The 26667-nt window shown below is 39.4% G+C and overlaps 1 protein-coding gene across 1 annotated transcript in view; it reads right to left on the bottom strand.

The window, feature by feature from the left end:
- Positions 1-26667, bottom strand: part of LOC137500963 (hemolymph lipopolysaccharide-binding protein-like) — a 100060-nt gene that overhangs the window by 53281 nt on the left and 20112 nt on the right. Inside the window, exon 3 of the mRNA XM_068227727.1 lies at positions 9373-9508. Coding sequence (XP_068083828.1) covers positions 9373-9508 — 136 coding nt within the window. The remainder of the gene's footprint in view (positions 1-9372; positions 9509-26667) is intronic.

Raw genomic sequence — 26667 nt, 5'->3', positions numbered from 1 at the left:
GTGAACCGTGATGGGCCAACTCCTCATTTGACATCTGCAGAACCAGCCCGCAGTACGATGATGGGTCCCGACAACCCAGAATGAACGAGACATAAATCGTCCCAGAAGCGAGGGAAAAGAGATAAGGTTCTTAAATAAATAACATGTAGCTTAGAATATGTTATTTAGAGTAGTTCATTTCCAATCAAAGTCTTGTTATTGTGTCGTTTTAATCTTAAAAATAAGCTTAAATATGTTAGATTCTTGCGAGTGATTTCTCAATAGATTGAAATAAAGGGAGTAGATTTAACCAAACCCCTATTCTCAAGAAAAATGGGACATTCTCTCCAATTAATGTTATGCCAAAGGATATGAGAAGTTATGAAAAGAATAGTTTATGACGCTATAGTTTCCAAGTGTTAAGCTAATATGAATGTAGGTGATATAGGTTGATAATGCATGAAGGAAATACATGGCTATTATAAGATAGGATGCCACAAGTTACAGAAATATCAACAGACAGAAGAGATATTGATACGATTTGAGAAGACATGAAAAGAAACAAGACCGCGCTGGTCACAAATCAAAACACTCGTGCTCAAAGTTAAACATGAAGAATAAAGTGGCCAACTCTGTAATAAATATGATAAACTGAAACTAAGGAATTGCCACATTAACAATCGTTCATTTCTGAACATCAAAAAGTTACCGAAATATCTCAATCCTACAACTCGAGAACAACTCGAGAAACTGGCATTAATAATAATAATAATAATAATAATAATAATAAACATAAATTTTACAGAAAATATATTCTAATATTCGGAACTCGAAATACGAAACTGCGTTCGCGGTACTCGTGAATCAATTACTAATTTACAAACTTGATATACAAAATTGTCGTGAAGATGACGCTTTCAAAATTTGTGGATGCAAACTCCACCGTCTCACACACACTCATTCACACATCATGCAATAAATCCCAGAAAACATGAAGGCATGTTTTCGTACACTTTGAGGCTCCCATTAATAATACTTTAATCTAGCCCTTCCTGACTTTAAATTGAATCCTTATTTAGATTTACAATTAAGCCCCGAGATGTACACTGTGTCTCAAACATCAAAGCAAACCAAAACAAGTATATATGAGACTAAAATAAGAAACTGACTCGTAAAAGAAATGACTCTAACCACTCAGCTACATAAATCAGAATAAAATGTAAGAAAGCAAGCTGCGACCTTATGCAAACGGTCCACATTTACGTTACAATTATATTTACACTTACAAGCTTCCTAAAATTTACTTTAAATAGGACGTTGTCCTTCCAAACCAAGCAAAATTTACTGTCATTAAATATTTAAAAACTAACCTATTCCCTTTTGCAACATGAACACACGTTCACACTCACACAATTACATTGAAAATTCTGTACTCATCTACTTCGTTGACTTATCGTCGCTAGCCTTTGGAACATGTGGCCCCCATCGTGTTTTAGCCAGCCATTTCGATGATGATGCCTTCAGAAAAGAATTGAATCAGTCGTTTGGCCTCCATTCTGGCGTTGACAAATGATGTCGTACTTTCTGTCGCTGCTTCTGCTTCTGGATGTCGTCTAAAACATCCCCTCGTTCACGATGTAGAAACTAGGTCAAGATTAAATCAGCCAGTTACTAGAATACTACAGCTGGGGTAATTTCCACTGACCGTGAAACCAATTCCCAATCAGTCGCGGAACAACTTCTCTTATCTAATCCCGTAACTAGGTCAAATATTTTCCATTTAAAAGCTGGACTGGAAATTGTGAAGTTCATGCCCTCGGCAAACTATTTACACAAGCAGGCTACTATGCATTCGAAATAATTAAATGAAACTGTTCTCTCCCTCTGGAAATCGAAAGTTAAATGCCATTCTCCCAGTATTAGAAAACTTGAATGGATTAAATGCAGACTGAGCGTCTTCCAATAAAACGTACAAGTCCCCACACGATCACTCGCGTAAATGAAAACTTCTTCTCACGATGTTACCTGCATAGAATCTTGCCGAATAAGAGGGTAGCTAACTGACGCGGTTATCGTTTTTATTAATTCGTCCTCCAAGACGCATCCTCGATCGGGGCCATCTCCTACGTAGACCAATGCCTCGCCAAGATGACCGTGACGCTATCATATCATTGGTCCAGCATATCGCGCTCGTGATGCTTACTTCAAACGTCTCTCGCAGGCTTCTCTAGCCTCTCGCCGGGCTTCCGAAATGTTGTCCGTTGGAGTCTATTTTTTCCCTGTTCTGCTTTGTGTACGTCATGTCGAAATTCCACCTCCTAAACTTAGCTGGCGAGCAAACAAACCCGAGCTCCAAGCTCCCTGCAGAAATCGTGACATGTACTGCAGAATGTAGATGTTTCCTGCCAGTTAGTGGTACTTGATAAAAATGAAATATTCTCTGAACATTCGAATAAATGACTGATTAACTAAATGATCACTTCAATAAGGCTTCAATATCTTAATGATGACATAAAAAGTTTGAATTGTCATGCAGACATCTACGATGTGCAACATTCAACTGTTTCATAAATTCCAACCTGTCTAAATATGTTTTCGTAGAAATGCACTGCCTACTTGATACAAAGCATCTTCACTTTCATGTGAAATCCGTCCGAGCTCCACAGAAACTGAACCCTAATCGTTAATGTTAATGGGATGTATAAAAGGCAGTCATCACAGCAAGAGGCTGGTCTGAAAAGGATCCAGAAAAATGAACAAACGAAGTTGATAAGGAATTAAGTCAGATGTTCTACGAGTGACGCGCCGTATCGCACAGGGCAGGTGGGCCCTTCCACTGACCTCCACTCCCTTCACTCACGCAACAATAGACTCGCCCGGCAAGGCTTGCTGGCTATTCCTCCCGTCTCCACAAACTCAGTCGAGCTTGCTTGACGTGTAGTGAAGTTTCACAAGTTACGGTACTGTCCATTTTGGAGGCATTGTTTAGTGTTGAGTGTAAAGTGCTTGCGTTTTTTACCTGAATAGGAAATGAGCAGAAGCTCAACGAAAGAAGTGAAAACATAATTTACAAGGAAAGCTGGGAGAGTGAGTATTTAATTACTAACAACAGTGGGAAGCTTCAGTGTTTGATTTGTATACAAATGGTGCCTGTGCCGAAGGAGTACAGTGTTAAACGACATTACCCAACAATGCAGGAGAGATAGTTTGTAGCTTATAAGGAAGAAGCTCGACAGGCACTGGTTCCAGACTTCAAAAAGAAATTAAAACAGCAAACAGGTATGTCTTACAAAATCAGTCGTCTTCTATGTACGCCTCCTACGCAGTGTCGCTCGAACTTGCAAAGGCAAAAAGAACCCTTCACTGAAGGCAGTCTAAAAAGTGTGGTATGGAAATGGCAAAGGCTTTTCGAGATGCTAAAATGGCTGAGAAATTTGAATCAGTGCCACTTTCCAACCAATCAGTACAGAGAAGGGTGAATGGCATGGGAGAACAAGCAGAAAAAGCGCTCATTAATTTGGTTAAGGAAAGCACATATTTCTCACTATGCCTTGATGAAAGCACTGATCAGTCAGATGTCAGTCAGCTACTAATATTTGTACGCACCATCTTCGAAGACTTCAGTAGTAAAGAGGAGCTATAGGAGCTATTTGATGTCTCCTCTCTTCAAGGAACAACAAAAGGGAGGGACATTTATGATGCTGTTAAAAGAACTGTGGACAGAGTTGTAGGCTTCAGTAAATGTTTAGTTATTGTGACAGTCAGAGCGCAATCAATTACAGGGGTGAAGAAAGGACTGACGGGATTGCTAAAAGAAAATGGCGTAACATGTCCAATGATCCACGGTCTCATTCACCAGGGAGCGTTGTGTGGGAAGTCAATTAAGAAAACGGAAGTTTTTGAACTTGTGGTTACAATTATTAATATGTTAAGAGGTGGAAATCGAGCCCTTTTGCACAGAAACTTCAAACAGTTTCAGCTGGAAATTGACGCAGAATATTGAGACTTGCTGCTGTACAATCATGTAAGGTGGCTGAGTGCAGGGAAGTGCCTTCAACGTTTTTTTGCAATTCGCAAGGAAATTCCCGAATTTCTTAATATGTTTGTTTCGTCAGATACCTCAGAACTAGAAGATAAAATTCAAAGCCCAGAGTTTTTAAAGCAGTTAGCTTTCCTAACAGACATGACAAATCACCTTAACACCTTCAATCTGAATCTTCAAGGAAGAAACCCTGAAGTGTCAGATGTTGTGGGAACTGTTAATGGATTTCGAAGCAAATTGAAATTTTTCGAACGTTCTTTAGAAAACAATGAATTGACTCATTTCCCCTGTTGTCTACAATTAGCGGTGGAGAAGGACCAAGAAACCATACATTTTTTTCAGATTTCAGTTCACACATTCAAGAGATCATTGAAGAATTCAACACACGATTCAAGGAAACTGAAATTCTGAAAAGCAGTATACAACTTTACGTGAATCCTCTTGGTGATGCAATCGAGGAACAAGAACCACAACTACAACTTGAGCTATGCGATCTACAAGCCGATACGTTCCTACAGACAAGACAAGAAAAGGGATCATATTTTTTAAACTGCTACCCAGCGAACAATACGCAAAGTTAAGACAATTTGGATTTAAAATGACTTCAATGTTTGGGAGCACGTACATACGTGAAAGTGGTTTTTCATCTATGAAATTCATTAAAAGAAAATACAGAAGTCGACTTTCAGATTCTTCCTTGCTGCATCTTTTGAGATTAGCAACAACAGAGCTGGAGGTAGACATTCGTGCATTGGTAGATTCAGCTGATCGACCACATACTGCCACTAAAATGTCCTTTAAATTTTGTTTTGACTACATTATTAATTTCAGTTAATCTCAAGGCATTTTTGTCATTCGTTAAATATTAATTAAAATGAACTGTCATTGTTGTGTGCTCTTCTTCAGAATTTAATTGTCCTGGGTATAATAGAATTAATTTTTATTTCACTCCTTTATGCTGATGTACAATAGTGTTTTAAGCAATTAAAATTATCAAACCTTCATTTCAATTGAACTATGAACATTATTTCATACTGGTACCTCTGTTCTATTTGTAGAATTTTACTAAAATTGGCATATTATTAAAGTGAGGCCCGCGATCATACCTAAGGTTTTCAATGTTCCCCTCGAGCCCTTACTAATTGGAAACTCCTGCTCTAGTGTACATATGAAGATTAATTTAAGGTATGCTTTTGAGTGTTATGGTAATTTAACTGATATTTAAAGCTAAGTTGGGCTGAAGCGTACGAGAAACTTATCACTTTTCCTGATGCTTATGCTGAGATACAACAAATATCATGAGATAATCCAACCTAAAACTTGATGGATATCATTTTAACGAAGTGTCTTAAGGAGAAGCAAGAATTTTGCAATGGACAGACAATGTTAGCTACAAAATAATAGAATAACTCTATATAACGAAACTTTTCCCATACTCGACTTGCATATATTTTCAGTTTTAAGTACGAATATTGTAGATATGATGAATGTTAGCACATTTCAATGATGATTAACAAGGTAATGATGAAAAATGTTATCATTGACAAATAACTTTAACCCGATAGGTGTTTGCCATCCTATTAAGTTTGAATTTTATTTTCATATTTTCACTTTTTCTCTTCCAAGATTTTTCTATATTTTAATAAATATTAGTGGATAAGTTTTGCTTGAGACTTATTTATGACTTATTATAGTAATATAAGATACCATAGAGTTAAGACAATGAATCACTGGGTAATAATATAATATTGATACGTGGGATGGAGACGTCCATCGAGTCAACCGGCAGGTAATATATGACTCAGCGTATCAGCGTTATCATCTGCTCCCACGTAAAACAACTATACCATCGACAACCCTGAGAAATTGGTCGGGACTTCTTTTACGTGTTCCATCCTGGAGGCGGGAAGGGCGTAGTATTAAACATTAAAATGAGTACTGTCGCGTCCACCTCAAAAATAAGCGAGTTGGCGGGCCCAGAATGTTCATGTTATAATAGAAAGCTTAATGAACACGCCATTTTCGTTCAGAACTTTTGAAGAAAAGAAAAACATAATTGAAAAAGATAGATCCACGCTTTCTCGTAAAAATATATTCAAGGAATCGGAAAGAACAGTACGGTATTTTAATGACTCGCGATACATAAATCTGGACTGGTTATGTGGTTGTGCAGAAATGAATAAACTGTACTGTTGGTCATGTGTTCTATTTTCCTCAGAAAATAATGCTTGGAATAAAGACAGTGTGGACAATTTAAATAGTTTCAGAGTTTTAAAGAGACACCATGAGGTGTCTCAAGCACACATCAACTCTGTTACCGATATGATTCAGTTCGGAAGGTCCAGAATAGAGATCTATTTAAGTACAGCTTACAGAAAGTAAATTGACGAACATAATAAGCTAGTAAAAAGTAACACATACATTCTTAGCACTTCAGTAGATACTGTGTGTTTTCTTTCAAACCAAGTATACCTTCCAGGGATCATCGTGAAACTGAAGAGTCCGATAACAGAGGTAATTACAGGGAGTTACTAGCATTAATTGCTAAGAAAGATGACGTATTTCGGCACCACTTAGAAACATCTACAGTTTCCTCAGGACTTTCATCTGATATACAAAATTATGTTATTGAATCCATAGCTTCTTTTATGACCAGCGGAATTAAAGACGAGGTTAAAAAAGGAAAACTTGATTTCCATTATTTTGGATGAAAGTACAGATGTTTCTAACAGAGCACAGCTCTCGACTGTCTTTAGATATGTTAGTCCTGAAGGCGAAATTCAAGAGAGACTTTTGCGATTCAGTGATGTAAGCGGTGACCGTTCTGTTGTTTCTCTCTCTAAATATCTCTTTGTAGTGTTACAAGAATTTCAGTGTGGTGAAAAGTTAGTAGCAAAAACATTTGATGACGCAGCAGTGATGGCAGGACAGCATAGTGGGTTGCAGAAGTCAGTCAGGGATAAATACCACCAGACCATATTTGTTAACTGCTACGGTAATAGACTCAACTTTGTATTACAGCAATCTGTTAACCACATCAAGAAATGCAAACTATTTTTTCAGACCTTGTCCGGGTTAGCAGGTTTATTTTTCAATATTCCCTAAAAGGGCCGCTGCTCTTAAAAAAGTAATACAGAGGCGATTACCAACAGTAGCGCCTACCCGATGGATATATGCTGGTAGGCTCGCTGAAGTTGTGTCCTCTCTCTATACAGATCTCCTTAAACTCTTCAAAGAAATGAAAGATAACGCAGATGAATGGGATGGTGGGTTACTATGTTAGCCTGCAAGAATTTGATTTCTGAATGAAAATGAAAATCCACAGCCTGTTTCCAGTCATTCGACCGGGTCAGGAATGGAATGAATGAAGCCCCATCTAGCAGCGAAGATAGGAACTGTGCCGGCTACTGAAGCCTGTCGCACACCTCTGGGGCAATGATTAATGACTGACATATGAAATGAAATGATATTGGAGAGTGTTGCTGGAATGGAAGATGACAGGGAAAACCGGAGTACCCATCTCCGGTTTGTCCAGCACAAATCTCACATGGAGTGACCGGGATTTGAACCATGGAACCCAGCGGTGAGAGGCCGGGGTGCTGCCGCCTGAGTCACGGAGGCTTGTACTCAGTTGGGGATTAGAATAATTTATCAAGCGAAATGCTCGTTAAATTTCCAAGTTGTTTAAAATCATTTATTTATTTATTTATTTATTTATTTATTTATTTATTTATTTATTTATTTATTCCTGACTTACATTTGTGGCGAAGTTAGGGCTCATGGCCCTCTCTTACAGTTAACCACTAAAAACAATAAAATTTAAAAATGTAAACATAAAAATAAGACATTGTAATTCTAAAAAGAAATAATACTACGGGCAGACAATTCTAAGACTACTGTAAGTTACAAATCAGTACGGCAATTAGTGTGTCAATAATAATAATAATAATAATAATAATAATAATAATAATAATAATAATAATAATCGAGCTCGATAGCTGCAGTCGCTTAAGTGCGGCCAGTATCCAATATTCGGGAGATAGTAGGTTCGAACCCCACTGTCGGCAGCCCTGAAGATGGTTTTCCGTGGTTTCCCATTTTCACACGAGGCAAATGCTGGGGCTGTACCTTAATTAAGGCCACGACCGCTTCCTTCCCACTCCTAGCCCTTTCCTGTCCCATTGTCGCCACAAGACCTATTTGTGTCGGTGCGACGTAAAGCAATTTGCAAATAATAATAATAATAATAATAATAATAATAATAATAATAATAATAATAATAATAATAATAATGATTTAAGTGCATAATAAATAAAATAAAACTCATTCACACAACATACACACAATGACTCACACAACTCAGTTATATGTTCCCAGGAAAATATTTTCGGCAGGCAGATTTGAATTTTTGACAGGAAGTAACGTGCCGAATGTCCATTGGGAGTGTATTCCAGAAACTAGAAAGGAATGATTGTAGGCATTCGTTCGATTTAGTGGAATATCAAATACGGAACCAGAACGGGTACTAATTTCATGGAATGAGGAAAGGAAACGAAAATTAGAAGTAGGAGTGTTCGTCGAGAGCACTTGGAAAACAAGTGTCATTAGGTGAGAATTCCTCCGTTCATTTAAGCCTAGTCATCCCAATGTTTTGAAATATGGTGTAACATCTGCGTCATGTCGCAGTTGGAAGGCATATCGTATGCACGAGTTTTGTGCTTGTTGAAGTCTCAAAGCTTGTTCACCATTTAGATTGACTAGTGCCGTATCACAGTAGTCTAAAATTGAGAATAGTAGTGTTTAGATTAATTCTAATTAAAGTTTTTGAGGAAAGGAATTCTTGTGACGTTTCAGGGGATATGGAGCTGCATGACCCTTTCTACATACATTTGTTACGTGTTCATTCCAGGTCAGATTTTCATTGATGGAGATTCCAAGATTAGTTACATTTTTAAGGTACGGTACAGCAATGTCATTGATTATGATTGGAGTAGGATTGATATTGCTTATTACATGTAATAATTTAGAGTTTCCTATGATAATACTTTGTGTTTTACGAGGATTTAGGATTAAGTGGTGTTTTTTAGGAAAGACTAGGTAAACAACTAATAGGGAATCTGCCACTTGGGCGACAGTGATGATGATTGGATATGATCGAACATGAGGACTCGTTGTAACGCACTGCAGAGTTACTGATAAGTTTTTTTTAAGTTTGCAATATAAGTGTTCTCTTGATGACAGTGTAACTGAAGAAAGAGGCGAGAGTGCAGTGTCCAAACACTTATTCATCTCAGTTAAGGTTTACTTCCTAGGCTACTTCACTAAGGTACATTAGTATTCAACGAACTTACCAGTAGCGTTCACTTGTAAATGTTGAGTATCTATTCCATGGCAGTAAGTTGCACTGTGCTCCAGGTCTACGACAAGGTCCTTTTGCTCATCCACACTTTGTTGTTTCGATCTCAAGTTTTCTCCATAGGCATCAACCTGAAAATTGACATAAATTAAAGAGAGGGCTGATGACCCAGATGTTGGGCCCCTTTAAACAACAAGCACAAGCATCAAATTAAAGAGATCAATTGTAAACCATTAATACTTGAAAATAACACCACGCTGGATAGAAAGGAGAATCCACGTGCTTGCTGATGATGACGTCACGTGGCCTTCGGTCCTCGTAGTTGGCACCTACGAGAGATCTGTGATGATGATGATGATGATGATGATGATGATGATGATGATGATGATGATGATGATGATTATGATGATGGAAAGGGTGAAACCGGGTATCGAAACATAGCCCATTTGCGTCGAATAACCTAACTGGACTGCTTAAGACTTAACGTCCCCATTCGACAGACGAACCGCCATCAACAGCGTCATCTGCCTTCACTTCATAAGAACACAGCTGAAAGGTTTGGAATTGAACCCAAGTTTGTTTTAAAATTTTCATGATATCCCAGTGACACAGATAGGTCTTATGGCAATGATGTGGATAGGAAAGGGCTAGGAGTGGGAAGGAAGCAACCTTGGCCAAACGTTTGGCTGGTGTGAAAATGGGAAACACGGAAAACCATCTTCAGGGTTGCCGACAGTGGGATTCGAGCCCGAATGCAAGCTCACAGCTGCGCACGGCCAACTCGCTCGGTCCAAGGCTTTTTGACACTCAAAATAGTGATTAGAAATGGTATACCATCCTATCTGTTACCCTGCTAGTCAACATTCTGATGGTTACCATGGACTAGAATCGGCTAACTACCATGAAGATTTGTTACCTTAACGATCATGGCAGTTTGTTAAGTCCAGTGGCACTGCCTTCGTGAAGTACAGGCCGTACTGTAGCAAGCGCGGGAAAGTAATCAGCTGATCGTTAGGGGGGGAAGTTTAGCACGTGAGTTAGTAGAGTTATGCGTGAATTCTTCACTGGTTTATTGAAATTTTTAACTTAGGCCGCATGTTTACTCAGACATATATCAGACGGAGTCGTTATCGACTGCATTATTAAGTGAAAAGTCCTCAGTTAGTGAAGAAATCTCAGTGTTAGCGTGTATTCATGTGAGGGTCTAGGTTAAGAATATCCGTCTGCAGTGTTTTAATTTAGTAGTTTATTTGTGTAATGTTATATCCACAATGTAAAGTGAACTGAGTTAGTGCATTCAGTGTTTTATTATCAACCGCGATGTGTATATAATTGAATTAAGGTTATCAGTGAGAGAAATCACCATGCTAAGAGTTGCTGTGTGCCTGGCTGCAAAGCCTATTATGAACGAGGAGAGTAAACTCCAGTATTTGTGTTTCATTCTGATGAGGAAAGAGTTAAGTTGGAAAGAAGGCTATTCCCAGGGAGAAAATAATAGTTAATCACCACACAGTTGTGTGTAGCAACCAATCCTGAGGGATTTAAAGAGTGTCTCGTCCAGATGGTGAGTTGAAATTTCTTATTCTGTCAAAAAAATGGGTATCATTAGACATATTTTTATGTAATCAAACTTACGGCTTATTTGAATTCGGTCTACTTGAAAATTGCAAGTCCAATTTAAGCATTTTACCATTTTAGGTAGAAATGTATTGTGAAATAAAAGTGCCGAGATCTTTCCTATCAAATTTCATATCATAGGCAATGGAACAGGGTAATTCCATGAAAAATGAATATGAAAATAATTTTATAGGCATTATTTTCAGTTTTAAAACTGTAGATTTTTAAACAATAACTGAATTTCATGTCAGTGAGAGCAAATGTTTTGTTATTGTTGGAGGTTAGCTTACTCGTAATCTTCCTTGTAGGTGCTGAACTGGTGGTACAGAAATAATTTACATTAGTAGTATATTTTATTGGTAAATGGTTGGTTGTTTTCTATCAGTGTTTACTGTATGATGTGAATGTTCCAGTTGATTAGAAAATGTATAGAAATCGCAAGAATATGTCTCAAAGTGTTAGCCTGTACTCACGGAAACGAACGGATATAAGCGAGAAATAGAACGTTACGGGGAATGATATGCATTGTATATCAGAACTAACAAATATTTAGGAATATTTTTTTTGTTTTATAAGGTGTTAACAGTTTCTTAACTAATTTAAACGAGTGTGTTATTCAAGCAGGGCGGATGCGTATCGCCTCCAAGTCCCACCCAAACCGTGACGTCATCAGAGCTACAGTACGACCTGTATATCACGAACGCAGTGCCAGTAGTTCTAATCTTAACTTTCGCAGATGCGAGCGACTATTCTCAATGGCACCTATGCCCAGGGATCTCTTTCACATTTGAATATGCATGAGTTTCAAAGCAAGAGAAGCTTTGTCATATACAGAGTGGTCAGAAACAACGTGAACCGGATATATGTGCAGTAGTATAATAGGACAGTTCGGCCGCCGCCTCCTCCTCCGGGCTCCCAGGGGCCCCTCCGCCTCCCGCGGGAAATTTGAATTTTGGCGGGAAATTTGAATTTTGGCGCGAGATTTGAATTTGTAAACAAAGGCCCGTCATGATGGCAGCAGTGAGGTTAGCGATGCGTTGTTGTCTGTCAAAAAGCACGTGGCTGTCAAAAAACACGTGGATTTGTTTACCTCGCGCTAGTTAGGTTAAGTTGGTACCACTGAGGTTTAAGCCCGTCAAGATGGCAGCAGTGAGGTTAGCGATGCGTTGTTGTCGATGACAGCTGTCAAAAAGCACGTGGCTTTGTTTACAAATTCAAATCTCGCGCCAAAATTCAAATTTCCCCCCAAAATTCAAATTTCCCGCCAAAATTCAAATTTCCCCTCGGGAGGCGGAGGGGCCCCTGGGAGCCCGGAGGAGGAGGCGGCGGCCGAACTGTCCTATTATACTACTATGTGCGTTATAGGGTTTCCCATACTGACAAGTAATTTGAATGAAATAATTCGATATCTCACGCCGTTGTCAGTATCAGCTGCTGAAGTTAGTCAATCAGATCGCTTCGCGAGTGAATTCAAATAGCCTTTGAGAGGCGATGTTGCTAAATCTGTACGTGGCTTAAGATCGGCATGTGAGCACCAGTCGAGAAATAAAACCCCGCCTGGACAGGGGGGGGATATTTGAATACAGATGTCCGAGATTGCGCCAAAGTAAGCACGCTACGGTGACACTGGCTGAAACCAACGGTGTGTTTGTGTTTGATGATCAATTGTCTTCAGATGTACTAACCTTATAGTATTCTGAAAGGCGGACTGGGTGGCTCAGATGATAGAGCATTAGCTTTCTGAATCAAAGTTGTAGGGTTCGACCATGACGCCGTCTGATGATAACCTGGGTTGAAATTACGATCCCCAGAACTAAAAACTTATTAGTTGGCAGCTTCTACCGCCCACCCTCCGGTGATATCACAGCGTTAGGAAATTGCTTTAATTCAACGGTTTTGGCTCTAAATAAATCCAACGATATTGTGATAATCGGTGATTTCAATTCGCACATATCCTGGCAATCTACAACCACTGGAACAGTAACCGACCCTGTGGACTCATTTATTTTGTCTAATTTCATAAACGGTCTTCATCTACATCAGTTCTGCTTAAAACCCACCAGAAATCTGGCAACATTGGATCTCCTCTTCTCTACAGTAACTAGTGTTAGTGTATCTGTTGGCAGAAACATTCTTAGCGCTGACCATGACTCAATCGAAGCTACCCTCAGCCTACCTGCTTGTCAACATAAAGAATTCCCACCCGCTGCGAGGCAAACATTTCCGCTCTGGAGTAAAGTGGACTGGCTAGTCGTCAACCAGGATTTGTCATCCCTCCCTTGGTGCTGGTTATCAGCTGAGCGTGACGTCAATAGTGCGGTTTCCCTGTTTGAGGATTTAATATTTACCACCATTAAACAGCATGTACCTTTCTCCAAACCCAGAACACACAAATATCCCCCCTGGCTGAGTGCCGAAACTAAACTGCTACTAAAGAACAAAACCCGTGCGTGGTCACTCTGGAAGTCTATCCCCAATTCACACACGTATAATACTTTTAAACACCTCAGGAAAATCTTAAAATCGCATCTTAAAAATGACTACAACCGGCACATCACTTCTATAACTGGAAACCTTAAAAACAACCCTAAAAAGTTCTGGACCCTAATTTCGTCACGCAGAAAGTCACCCCGGATACCACTCAATCTTAAACTACATAGTGATGATGTCCCAACTGAATTAAGGTCTCAAAAATTCAATGAGTACTTTCACTCTACCTTTAGCCCTCCTGCACCTATCACAGAACTACCACAGATCAATAGTGTTTGCAGTTACTCACTGTCACAAGTATCAACGACCCCTAACGAAGTACAAAATATTCTCAATAGTCTCCCAACAAACCGCTCCACCGGGCCCAATGATATTACAATACAATACAATAGATTTATTTTGTCTGGCAAGATTAAGGCCATTAGGCCCTCTCTTCCATCTAACCAGAAAAGACAGTTTTTACATGTGCAAAATTGAAATAAGTACACTTACAATTGAAATATCTTGCAACTACTAAACAATACAATATTATGATTAAAAAAGGAAAAAAATAGGAGAATGATGAAGATGATGATGATGATGATGATTATTTACACAATTATGACATGATTAGCTAATTTCTATTATCCTTAGTAATAACAGTGGGATTATATAAAGTCTCTAGTTTGAGGGAGGTTAAATCTACAATATCTCCATAGCATTACTTAGTAGGTAGCGGTGACAAAGTTGCCTAAAACTAGCAGGCGAAGCTCCTCTGACAGAGACGGGCAGTGCATTCCATTGTCGTGCCGAAGAAATAACAAATGAGTTTGTGTATCGTGTGGTGCGGTGAGGTGGAATAGATAAGAGTGTATCAGATTTTGACCGTGTTCCAAAACTGTGATTGGATGAGAGGTGATGAAATTGACTGTACAAGTAGGGAGGTGAGCATGAGGAGAGTATTCGACGAAGAAGGCATAAAGCATGAAGATTACGGCGCTGTTTGAGTTTTAGCCAACCGAGTTCATCGTAGGCAGGTGTAACATGGTCAAAGTAACGTAGGTCACATATATAGCGAACACAGGCGTTTTGCGCGCGTTGTAGTTTGTCGTTAAGAGTAGTAGTCAGGTCGTTGTACACGGCGTCACAGTAGTCGAAGTGAGGCAATACCAGAGTGCAAATAAGGCGTTCTTTTAATATTCGAGAAAATATGTTGCGGAATCTTCTAAGTGAGTTGAGTGTCGCAAATACTTTCCTGGAGATGCTGGTAACCTGCTGCTTCCAAGAAAGATGTTCGTCTGTCATAACGCCGAGATCTTTGACAGATTCACTGAAATTAATGGGTGAATTTTGTAGGTAAAATTTTGGTAAAGTGAATTTGCTTATAGTTTTTGAACAAAGCCGAGGATGTGAAATTATTATAGCTTGAGATTTTACGTTATTTAATCTAAGTCCATGCATGTCAGTCCAGTTACAGATTTCTTGTAAGTCTCTATTGAAATTTTTAATTTCGTCGGTTAGTCTTTCCGGTTCACATTGCAAGTATAATTGTATATCGTCAGCGTACATGTGGTGTCTGCAGCTGTTTACCGACGACGTAATATCATTTATATAGACAGAAAATAGAAGCGGTCCTAGGACAGACCCCTGTGGAACACCAACCTCTACGGATCGCCAGGATGAATATTCATTGTTGTTGTTTCTTACACACTGCAGACGACCACGGAGGTATGAATTCATCCACTGAAGACTGTTTGTCGAGAACTGGAGTTTAAATAGTTTGGAAAGTAGTATGTCTATGTCAACAGAGTCGAAAGCTTTAGAGAAATCAAGAAGAGCTAGTATGGTAACTTGTCTTTTGTCCATCACATTGCGAATGTCGTCTGTAACCTTAAGTAGTGCAGTAGTAGTGCTGTGGTTACGTCGAAAACCAGACTGGTGTTCGTCAAGAATATCGTGTATTTGCAAGTAGTTGGAGACTTGTTGGTGTACAATGAATTCTAGGGCTTTTGAAAGGACCGATAATATGCTCACAGGTCTATAGTCAGTTACGTCTTCAGGCGGTGATTTTTTAGCGAGCGGGACGACAACGGCAGATTTCCATAAGGAGGGATACGTGCCAGTCATTAGTGAGTGGTTAAATATGTGAGTTATAGTAGGTAAAATTATGTCAATTATTGTCTTAATAAGTTCTATTTCTATGTTGTCTATCCCTTTGGACTTCGATTTTATTCTAAATATGGCTTGTTTAACTTGCGAGGGTGTCACATGTGAAAAGTAGAATTTTTCTCTGTCAGGTGCAGGGGAGTTGTAATTGCTGTATAGTGTTCTATGTTTCCTTTCTCTGTCAATGGTATGTCCGGGAGTGGTAAAATATGTATTGAGGGAGTCGAGGGATACGTCAATAGGATGGTCGTCTCTTTGTTTACCTATTCCCATGTGTCTTAGTTCTTTCCAAGCCATAGCAGGTCTAGTATTTTTATTTAGCAGGGTATGTGCATGTCTAATTCTAGCGTTGCGTACTGACTGCGATGTTTTATTTCGTAGCCGTTTAAATGCGTCAAAATTGTCTTGTGTCGGTTGTCGCTTAAACTTTCTATGTGCGGCATCTCGTCTTGCCATTAACTCCTTTAGCTCTAAGTTTAGCCACGGTGCTGGGGCTCGCGTTACCCGTACTGTTTTCGGCGGGGCGTGTCGATCATAGAGCGCTGTCAGATATTCGTTAAATATGTTTACTTTAACGTCAATGTCGTCAACTGTTAGTATATGGTGCCATGGAACATCTAGTGCATCTTCAGTGAACATACTGTAGTCAATTTTAGAGAGATCTCTGAATGTAATAGTCCTTGGTTTTGTCTTTCGGGTCTTTAAGGAGTAGGATATGTATATTAGGTCATGAGCTGAAATTCCTGGTACAGATGTCTGTCCGTGTTGTAGTACTTTGTCTGTATTCTTGACAATCATTAAGTCGATTGTCGTGTGTGACGCGGCGGTGTGGTGAGTAGGGAGTGTTTGCAAAATGCTCATATCGCAAGATGTAGTCATGTTTAAAAGCTGCCGACATTCGGCATTGTTGTTTCCGGTGTCTGTGTTAAAGTCGCCCATGACAATTACATGTTCATATTGCGGGAGTACGCGTAACAAAGCATTTTCTACGTCCTCCAAATGTCCAATCGCAGGTGGCTTGTACACCACACAGACAGCACATTTCTGATGGGCTACGATTATTTCCAAGAGCAGGAACTCCGGTCTTCTATTGTATTCGCTATCTGAACATGCAATTATCGTAGGCTTTAAACTGGTTTTGACTATCGCTGCTACACCTCCTCCCCTCTTTCCAGCTCTGTCGTTCCGAAGTAAACAGTAGCCAGGTATGTTAAAAGTCTTCGAAGGGATCAGATCATGAAGCCAGGTTTCAGTGAGAAGGCAAACATCAAATACGTCCGGGACAAGTTCTTGAAGTTCGTGGAAATGGGCAGACAATGAATGTACATTTAGATGGGCTATATGGAGACCTTTCGGGAAAGAGGAAACTTAAGCTAGTAGCAGGTCTCTAGTTGAGTGAGAAGGAAGGGGGGTAATTCCAGGAGGGGTCAGTGGACAGTTGTCACAAGGTCGTGTTCTGTTTGTGGAGAGTGGAGGGGTGAGTGAGGCCTTGAACGGGATTGTGGCTGGGAAGGAATGTCCGGTACTGTCAGAGGAGAGTAACCCATTAGTGCTCGTTGCCACCTTATGAAAAAGTAATAATTATGCGAATGAGATAATCTAACTAAAGTGAGCTAATCTAATTACCTTATGAAAAATTAATAATTATGTGAATGAAATAATCTAAGTACAGTGAGCTAATCTAATTAAATTACACTAAGGTGGTATTTAAATAAAATGAAATATAGTAAATAGAGATCAGAACAGTCAAGTGAATTGTCCGTTTAGTTGCTATCTCTATCCTCCGGTAAGTCACACAGCCGGTTAATGCGCACTTTGCCCCCATCGGGTTTCTTAATGATGATATCGCCGTCTGCAGTACAACAGTTCGCTACATGGAAACGGTGAATGGCAGCCTTCAGTATGGAGAGTCTAACGGACGTGAGATCTTCGCGGATGGTAACATGAGTGCCTTTTAGTCTCCTTTTGTTACGGAATACTTCTTGTCGTGTACGATAGGAAGTAAACTTGACAATGATAGGCCGAGTTTTCCCTACTGATTTAGGCCCAACACGGTGAATTCTATCAATATCATTGATGTTTATATTCACGCCTATATCTCTGAAGACGTTTACAGCAAGTTCGTCAGTATTTTCTTGTGAGCTCTCCTGCACTCCAAAGATTCTAAGGTTATTTCTCCTACTATATTGTTCGAGAGAGTCGCTTCTAGCTTCGAATTCTGACCTAAGTGCCTGGATTTCCTTGTCCCGACACTCAAGTTTCTTCTTTAAATCCGCTACAAGTTCAGCACTGAACTGGAGAGATTTCTCTAGTTCCTTAACGACAAGTGTGGTCACTCGCTCCGATATCGCCTCTATAATTCTGTCCAGAAACTTACCCGAGCTGAGAGTCTCATTCAGGATCCTCGTGACGGTCTCTTCCACGAGGTTGGCACTACCGTTCGCTTCCTTGCTGTTGCGCTTGTTACTCCTGGTCATCTTGTTTTACAATGGAATATTTTAATGAACTGATAAAAATATGACCACAACAGGGAGACACTTTCACTTTAAACACTTTCAAACTATGTTTGCACACTTTAACACAACGTTTGATATATGTTACTAGGAAATAACACCTGCTAATTCACTTTGACTGAGGAGCTGATCTCACGCACGTCCGTCAGCCATCAAGGTGCTCTGTGCACCGTTATCTACAATTTTAAACCTGTGTATGGCTACTGGTACATTCCCCGACAGCTAGAAACAAGCTGATATCACACCTATTTTCAAATCTGGCAACAAATATGATATCTCATCATACCGCCCAATATCTATCGTTCCAATACTATCCTCTGTCCTCGAAAGAATAATCCACCGCCGTCTCCTCTTTTTCACACAGCCGTACATATCTGAAGAACAACACGGATTCACTCCCGGAAAATCATGCCTCACTAACCTCACTGTTCTCAATCACCACATCATTTCAGCAATGGAAAATAAATCTCAGTTAGATACAATCTATATAGATCTGGCCAAGGCATTCGACTCAGTGGATCATGCACTTCTTCTTCATAAGCTCGCTACCAGATTTAATATCCATGGCCCCGTCTTGTCATTGATAACAAGTTTCCTCTCCGGCAGAAAACAAAGAGTGGTGCTCCCTGAATCTGCCTCATCATGGTTATCTGTGTTATCAGGAGTACCTCAGGGCAGTATTCTGGGACCCCTACTCTTTGTTCTCTAAATCGATGACATAATTTTTTGCACCCGAAATAGTCAGTGTTCCCTCCTCTTGTACGCCGACGACCTGAAAATCCTAAGAGAAGTGTCTACGCCTGATGACTGTGACGAATTACAGACTGTTCTCAATTCGTGTGGTGACTGGTTTAAGAAATGGAATCTTTTTCCCAATTTTAAGAAGTGCAATACAATCTCCTTTTCATTGCTAAAGCAAGGAACGAACACTGCATATACCATCCACGGAAATACATTGCAATCGGCTTATCAGGTAAGAGACCTAGGTGTTATAATAGACTGTAAACTAACCTTCTCTGCTCACATTCACTCCATAAAATCCCGTGCTATGCGTACTCTAGGCATTCTTTACAGGTTTACTGAAATTAATGATATTAACGCCTTAAAATTATACTTTGTCTCGTATGTTCTCCCCATTATTGACCTTTGTTCCCCTATTTGGTCCTCATCTGCTATCACAAACATATCTCTACTAAATAGTATTTTTAACTTTTTCACTTTCATTGTTAAGACTCGCAATCCTGTTTTTAAGAACAAAACTAAATCTGACATTATGAACTACCTGGGTATACTTGACCTGAGAAGCCGTTTACAGTTCTCTGATCTATGTTACCTTCACAAAATAATCAATGGCTACACCCAATGTAATACTCTTCCAGCGTACTTCCCTATACACGTTCCTCCCCGCCCTACACGCAAACGGCGCACTCATCATGTGTCCCATCCGCGCCTAACCTTACAACAACGCTCAATCTTCCACCGTCTCCCTACACTTGGTAATTCACTACCCGATATCGACATATTCACACCTTTCTCATCCTTCAAACAAAAAATTAAAAGATTCCTTTGAAGTCCTCTCCAGGTTTTCACTTTCTTCCGTCCCACCAACCCTTGACCTTTCTTCTTCCTAATTTCTGAAACCGACACTTGCCAGTTACCGTTATCATTGTTGTTACATTGTTACTGTTAAAATTGTTAATTATTGTTGTTACTTAATATTGTTGTTTATACCTTTGTTATCTTTTATACTTATTTAAAATTATTATTATTATTATTATTATTATTATTATTATTATTATTATTATTATTATTATTATTATTATTATTATTATTATTATTATTATTATTATTATTATTATTAGTGTAAAATGTCCCTCCATAGGCTGTATCTAATAAATAAATAAATAAATAAATAAATAAATAAATAAATAAATAAATAAATAAATAAATAAATAAATAAATTTGAAGTTTCTCAAATATCCTCGCCTAGTCTCGGCAGATTTACCGACACTTAAAAGGAACTCTTGCAGAACTAATTATTTGTCTGCGAAAACCATTAGTTAGAGGTAGAACATGAGAGCAATAGTATTATTTTCTGCTGAAACTTACTGGTCAAAGATGTTGTTTTTCAGTGAGCTAGCCTCTTTGTGTGTTGTGGACATGTCATATTGTTGCACTGCCATATACGCTAGATATTTTTAAACCTCTTCATTCCCTGAGTCCACATATGAGGACAACATTTTATTATTTTGTTTTATTTTCTTGGCGCAAGGTTTCAACTACTGAGACCCAGAGTCCTCTTCTGTAGGCTTTCTAGTACCCATCTTCAGCTCCAGAAGGCACCACTGTGAGTCTACATGAAGTTGTGTCATTCTTTGCTAACTCGTGTTCAGACAAAACGGAAAAATGGCGCCGACAGGCGACCGCCTTTCAAGTAAGTGGAAATAAATTCAGTTAGAGCTTAGTAATTGGATTCATAATTCTTTTATTTGCAAAGAAAGCTTGAAGGATAGCTGCGATAATGTATGTAGTATTATTATTGTTACACAGCGTTTAGTACGACATCAAAAATATATTTTCCACATATGTGGACCTCAGGTCTCAATTCGATTATGTTTTATTTAGAAGTTATGCATTTTACTTCAGGCAATATGGTTTTAACTGTCCAAGAACTGTTAAAAATGGTGATGCTGAGTTATCAGAAGATGAACGTACGCAGAAAGTGATTTTGAAATCACAAAGTGAAAAACCTTGAAATATTTCTGGAGTTTTTCGTGACTTTGTTGCCTCTTGTCTGGTGTTAGTTAAATATTTTCTATTGTATATCGTTATATTTGCAAAATCATAGTACTCCTGCAGTTTTCATTAACATAAGTCTGTTATTGAACAACATGATACTGGGTCAAGTTCGAAGATGTCAGAATTTTCCCGCTGTAAGAGTGGAAAATACATTTTTATTTGTGTGTTTTCCGAAGATTATTTGGAATTTTCAGAATAATATCATAAAAATTCCTTCATTGTGTTCTTTTTAACACATTCAATGGTATATGTTTGGAAAATAAAGGAATTTTGAAAATTTCAACAATGGCAATATTTACCCCTTTCATCACAAACCAGTCCTGTGGACCGTTCATTCCAAGGTCACCGCCCACTTAAAATTATTTTTATTTATGAATTTGTGTTTGAAATGAGCCTAGGGACCTAAAAAAACAAAATAGTTATTTTTTCTTATCTCGCAGTCCCACGGAGGACTGAAGAGGATGTATTCCTTAAACCTGAAAATGAACCGTTTATGTCATATTCCCTTTCTCCATAGTGTAGTGTTACCACAGATTTATGTTGCTTACTTTTATAACACACTGACGTATTAACCAGTTCGTACCAAGGCTGTCGTTTCGAATCCTCACAAATACTGTGCCCGACTGGCTCGATACGGGAGATAGGGCTGGTAAAAGCAACCATATCAGTAGAACGAACTAGCGATTGCTATAAATATATACAGTAGTTATTTAGGCAACAGCCAGATAAAGTGAAATTTCGAAACGGGTAGGGTAAACTTATCACTTTATTGGATGTTATTTTATTTTTTCTATATTTTATTCTGTACTTAGGCTAATTTACTCACTTTATATTAAATACTTCATTACATATAATTTTGACATGGCGCTACGCAAAGCATCCATGTTTGACTCGTGTAGTGAATTTTAACACGGATATGTTTTTTGGAATAGAATAGAACGAAAATAATGAAGGATAAGAGGCACGTTTAACCGAGAATATGTAACACTGTATTACATCTAGTCACAAAGAAAAATTGGGGGATAACATAGGAAATGGATATAATTACTAGTAGGTTTAAGTATAATGTTAAATGTAGCAATAGGTAAATTGTTGTACTATAGTGTCGTTACTCGTTTTCCTGAAATTAATTATTAAATTGCATGTGAACTGAATGAGAGAATTCATTCACTCATTCATTCATTCATTCATTCATTCATTCATTCATTCATTCATAAAACTCTCTCCCAAGTTGGTGGCTATCCATGACTGGGCGAGAATATTGTTTATTCATTCATTTATGCGCGAACATGATTCAATCATGAAATCACTCACCAATTCATACAGTCATTCATTCATTTTTTCATTCTTATTCAATTCATTCAAAATGCATGTTGTAATTGTAGGATAACTCTGTAAAGACTGGTGACACAAAATTAAGCACTAATACAACTTATGGAGAGTAAGTAAGATGTTTGTCCTAGACTATGTTTTTTCACTCTGTTAACGTCTAGGACAAAATAAATAAATACACTTTAAAGAAAAATACTACAATTTAGAAATTGGATTGCAATAGTTAATAAGTTCAGTTGTAATGTAGTAATAGATACATAGTAATACAGAAAAGATTGCTTGTATAAAAACACATATTTGGGTTACAATAAATGATTACGTGCGCCTTAGTGGTGTATTGATTAGTATGATTAGCTGCCACCCCGGTGGTCCGGGATCGATTCACGGCTCTGACATGAAATTCGAAAACTGGTACGAGGCCTGGAACGAGGTCCACTCAGCCTCGCGATGTCAACTGAGTAGAAGAGTGGGAGGGTTTCGATTCCCACCTCAACCATCCTCGAAGTAGATTTCCGCGGTTTCCCACTTCTCTTCCAGGCAAATACCAGGATGGTACCTAACTTAAAGCCAAGGCCGCTTCCTTCCCTCTTCGTTGTCTATCCCATCCAATCTTCTCATCCCCCCCCACACAAGGCCCCTGTTCAGCATAGCAGGTGAGACCGGCTGGGTGAGGTACTGGTCCTTCTTCCCAGTTGTACCCCCGACCCAAAGTCTCACGCTCCAGGACACTGCCCATGAGGCGTTACAGGTGGGATCCCTCGCTGAGTCCGAGAGAAAAACCAACCCTGGGGGATAAGCGGATTAAGAAAGAAAGAAAGAAAGAAAGAAAGAAAGAAAGAAAGAAAGAATAAATGATTACTCCCTGCCCAGTTTCAGGTGATTCGAAGCTGGGGAATGGGAGTGTTCTATTCTATTGGGATGTTTTTGTGCTGGGTTCTACCTAGAATTATCGTGGACAGTGTTGAATCGACAATTTTTCGACACCATAGTAACCATGGTAACCAGTGTACGTCATCTATTATACTAGGACAGGAAAAAAAACATATCCACGCTTCTATGCTTCTCCGTGTAGCGAAAAATCGTTATGCCTATTGCTCACGGTAAAATGTTTCGTAATTTTGTTGTATAATTAATTTTATAAAAATTTGGCGAATACAAATTGTGTTGCTCACGGTAAAATTATTTTATAAAATCCGTGGAAGCCATCTATGAACTCACTTCTGAATTAAGATGTGTATGTGCTGCCATCTATCGATAAACTTTTAAACTTACAGTGTGTTTGAGAGTTTGGCTTTAACAAACAAAGCAAAACTTGCTGTTTTAGCTCCAATTATATGCTGTACAGTGGTAAAAAGGAAGAAAAGAATTGCCAGGAAATACTGGACTCGGGATTGGATCGAAAGAGAAGAAGGTAGAGGATTGCTGTCCTTGGTCGAAAATTAGTTGAGGTTAGAAGACCAGCATTCATATAGGAATTAGGCGATTGTGTTTTCTGCCTCTCTTCTTGCATTTCTGTTGTGGTAAAGTGGCGTTTTAACTTCGTACAAACAAGGATATTTCTGGTAATCGTCACTAAAACACTAACATCTTCCTTAGTCCACCCGGATCCCGCCATTTTAGAAAAAAGTGTTTGTTTACAATCGAGCTTCACAATCTTCTCACGGCGTAGCGCCAGCATCATCGTGATGTCAGCTTCGCTGATTGTTTCGTTTCGTAAAATTAATTTTACGGAATAGAACATGTCCTATTTTATGAAAAGTTTTATCAAAGGTTTTATAAAACTTGAATTTGACCGCGAGAAACAGAAATTTTATAAAATTAAATTATTGTACAATAAATTTGACAGAACATTTTACCGTGAGCAACAGGCATTAGCTAAATTTCTTTTGCTATATTGTGTCTGCTATGAAAGGTGTGAAATCAATATGTTTACATGGAGTGATGTGGTAATGCAATATTATTTAAAGCAGTGACCAGTCCACTAAGCTACTAAGCTACCGGAGTCGTAAAACACGATTCTCTAGGACAAAATAAATAAATAAAATTTAAAGAAAAATAGGAGTGATGATGGTATTACGAACTTCATGGTATACTGCGATGTATGCGATATTTATCTGTCGGAAATGGATTAGCTTTGACAATAGTCGAGATCGCCATAGCAGCAGATTGATTGAGCTGGGAATTCAGAGGCGACATTTTTGGCGGAGATGGGTAGGGAACCACAGTGCTGCAATCAGGTGGAGAAAGAATTCAATAAAGTTAGTTCCGGCGTTCGATGATTCATAGTCTCTGATTATCTGTGATTACAATAGTATGAACGGGAGTTCAACCAATAAGAGACGATTTTTGAGATCCTGGAAGTATTGTCCTCGTTGATGAAGGTATAGTTAAACCTGAACTGACAAAGACTTTCACTTTCATAATCGCCTGGACAGATTTAACGATATTGTTTAAGTTAATTGTCTTGTAGTACTCCGCAACATTATATCCGTGATTTGAGCAAGTGTTTCCTTCGTTAGCTGGCCCCGCGGTGTAGTGGTAGCGTGTGCCTGTCTTTTACCCGGAGGCCCATGGTTCAATTTCCGGCCATATCAGGCATTTTTATCTGGTTCTGAGGGCTCGTTCGAGGTCCGCTCAGCCTACGTGATTGCAATTGAGGAGCCATCTGACGGTGAGTTGGCGGTCCCAGTCTAGAAAGCCAAGAATAACGGCCGAAAGGATCCATATGGCACCTCGTAATCTGCAGGCTTTCGGGCAGAGCAGCGGGCGCTTGGTAGGCCACGACTCTTCGGCGCTGTTGCATCATGGGGTTTGATTTGATTTCGTCCGTTGAAATCGCAGGTCTGCCACATTTTGGTACGTGAACTGAAACTGTCGCAAGAACTGTACGTATTAAATTATGTGCAGTAGCGCTATTCGGACAACTGGAATTAGAAAAATACGTACGAAATTTTAATTTTATACTTTCCGTAAATAGATCTCCTTTGTAAAAAACGTGTTCAACCAAAAGTGCTCTCTCTTAAGTAGTATAACAGTATCACCAGTATTCTGTCCGGCTCCAGGCTAAATGGTTATCGTGCTGGCCTTTGGTCACAGGGGTCAGGGTTCGATTCCCGGCAGGGTCGGAAATTTTAACCATAATAGGTTAATTTCGCTGGCACGGGGGCTGGGTGTATGTGTCGTCTTCATCATTATTTCATCCTCATCGCGACGCGCAGGTCGCCTACGGGTGTCAGATCAAAAGACCTGCATCTGGTGAGCCAAACTTGTTCTCGGATACTCCCGGCACTAAAAGCCATACGCCATTTCATCAGTATTCTATTGCACTGTCACCAGTATTTCGTCTAAACGCATGCACACTGCACTGTTCACTAACCTTCGCGAGAATATCTTCCTTTCATATATCCTTTACCATTGCCACTCAAGGCCGTGTCAATGAACCGGTCTGCCTGCTGCTACCGACTTAATGATTTCTCTGGAAGCAGATCGTAATAACAAACAATGCTAATAACACATCGGCTGGGTCAGATGGAATAGTAGCGGAAATGATAAAAACAGCAGGGGAGCCCGGATTGACATACTGTTATAGATCTGCAGCTAAACATGGATCATTTGCACCTGGCCAAATCAGCGGAAGGAATCCGTATACATCTCCTTAAGAAAAACGGGATCAAAACAATATTGTGCGGATTACAGAACCATCTCGCTAATAAAGCACGCCAATAAGGTTGTGTTTAATATCATACAAGAGCGCTTCAAGTACCATCTCCACCGTACGAGTTGGCCGTGCGGTTAGGGTCGCGCAGCTGTGAGCTTGCATTCGGGAGATAGTGGGTTCGAACCCCACAGTTCGCAGCCCTGAAGACGGTTTTCCGTGGTTTCCCATTTTCACACCAGGTTTTACCTTAATTAAGGCCACGGCTGCTTTCTTCCCACTCCTAGGCCTTTCCTGTCCCATCGTCGCCATAAGACCTATCTGTGTCGGTGCGACGTAAAGCAAATAGCAAGTACTATCTCCTTCCACAATTACCCCCAGGGAGCAAGCAGGCTTCATACCAACAACAAAGCATACGTTAAAATCGACAGGAAGTTATCAGAGACATTTCAGATCAGAAAAGGCGTCAGACACACAAAGATGTGTTTTGTCACTGCACAGACATTTCGTTAGTATGTGCCACTGCGGATTTTGCACCGCACAGGTCCATTCCTCAAGATCAGACTGACACCGTGAGTGGTCTCGTCTCCGTATACTATCGATGGACTGTCGGTTGGTCTCGTCAGTCATAAAACGGTGTGGCGCATACTGACGAAATCTCTTAACATAAGGACAATTGCGTCCTGTTGGGTTCCACATCACCTCACCGACGTACAGAAATGGCACAGCTATGCACTGG

Source organism: Anabrus simplex, chromosome 5 (genome assembly GCF_040414725.1).
Source record: "Anabrus simplex isolate iqAnaSimp1 chromosome 5, ASM4041472v1, whole genome shotgun sequence".
Taxonomy (NCBI): Eukaryota; Metazoa; Arthropoda; class Insecta; order Orthoptera; family Tettigoniidae; genus Anabrus; species Anabrus simplex.
This window is presented reverse-complemented; position numbering and strand designations above follow the sequence as displayed.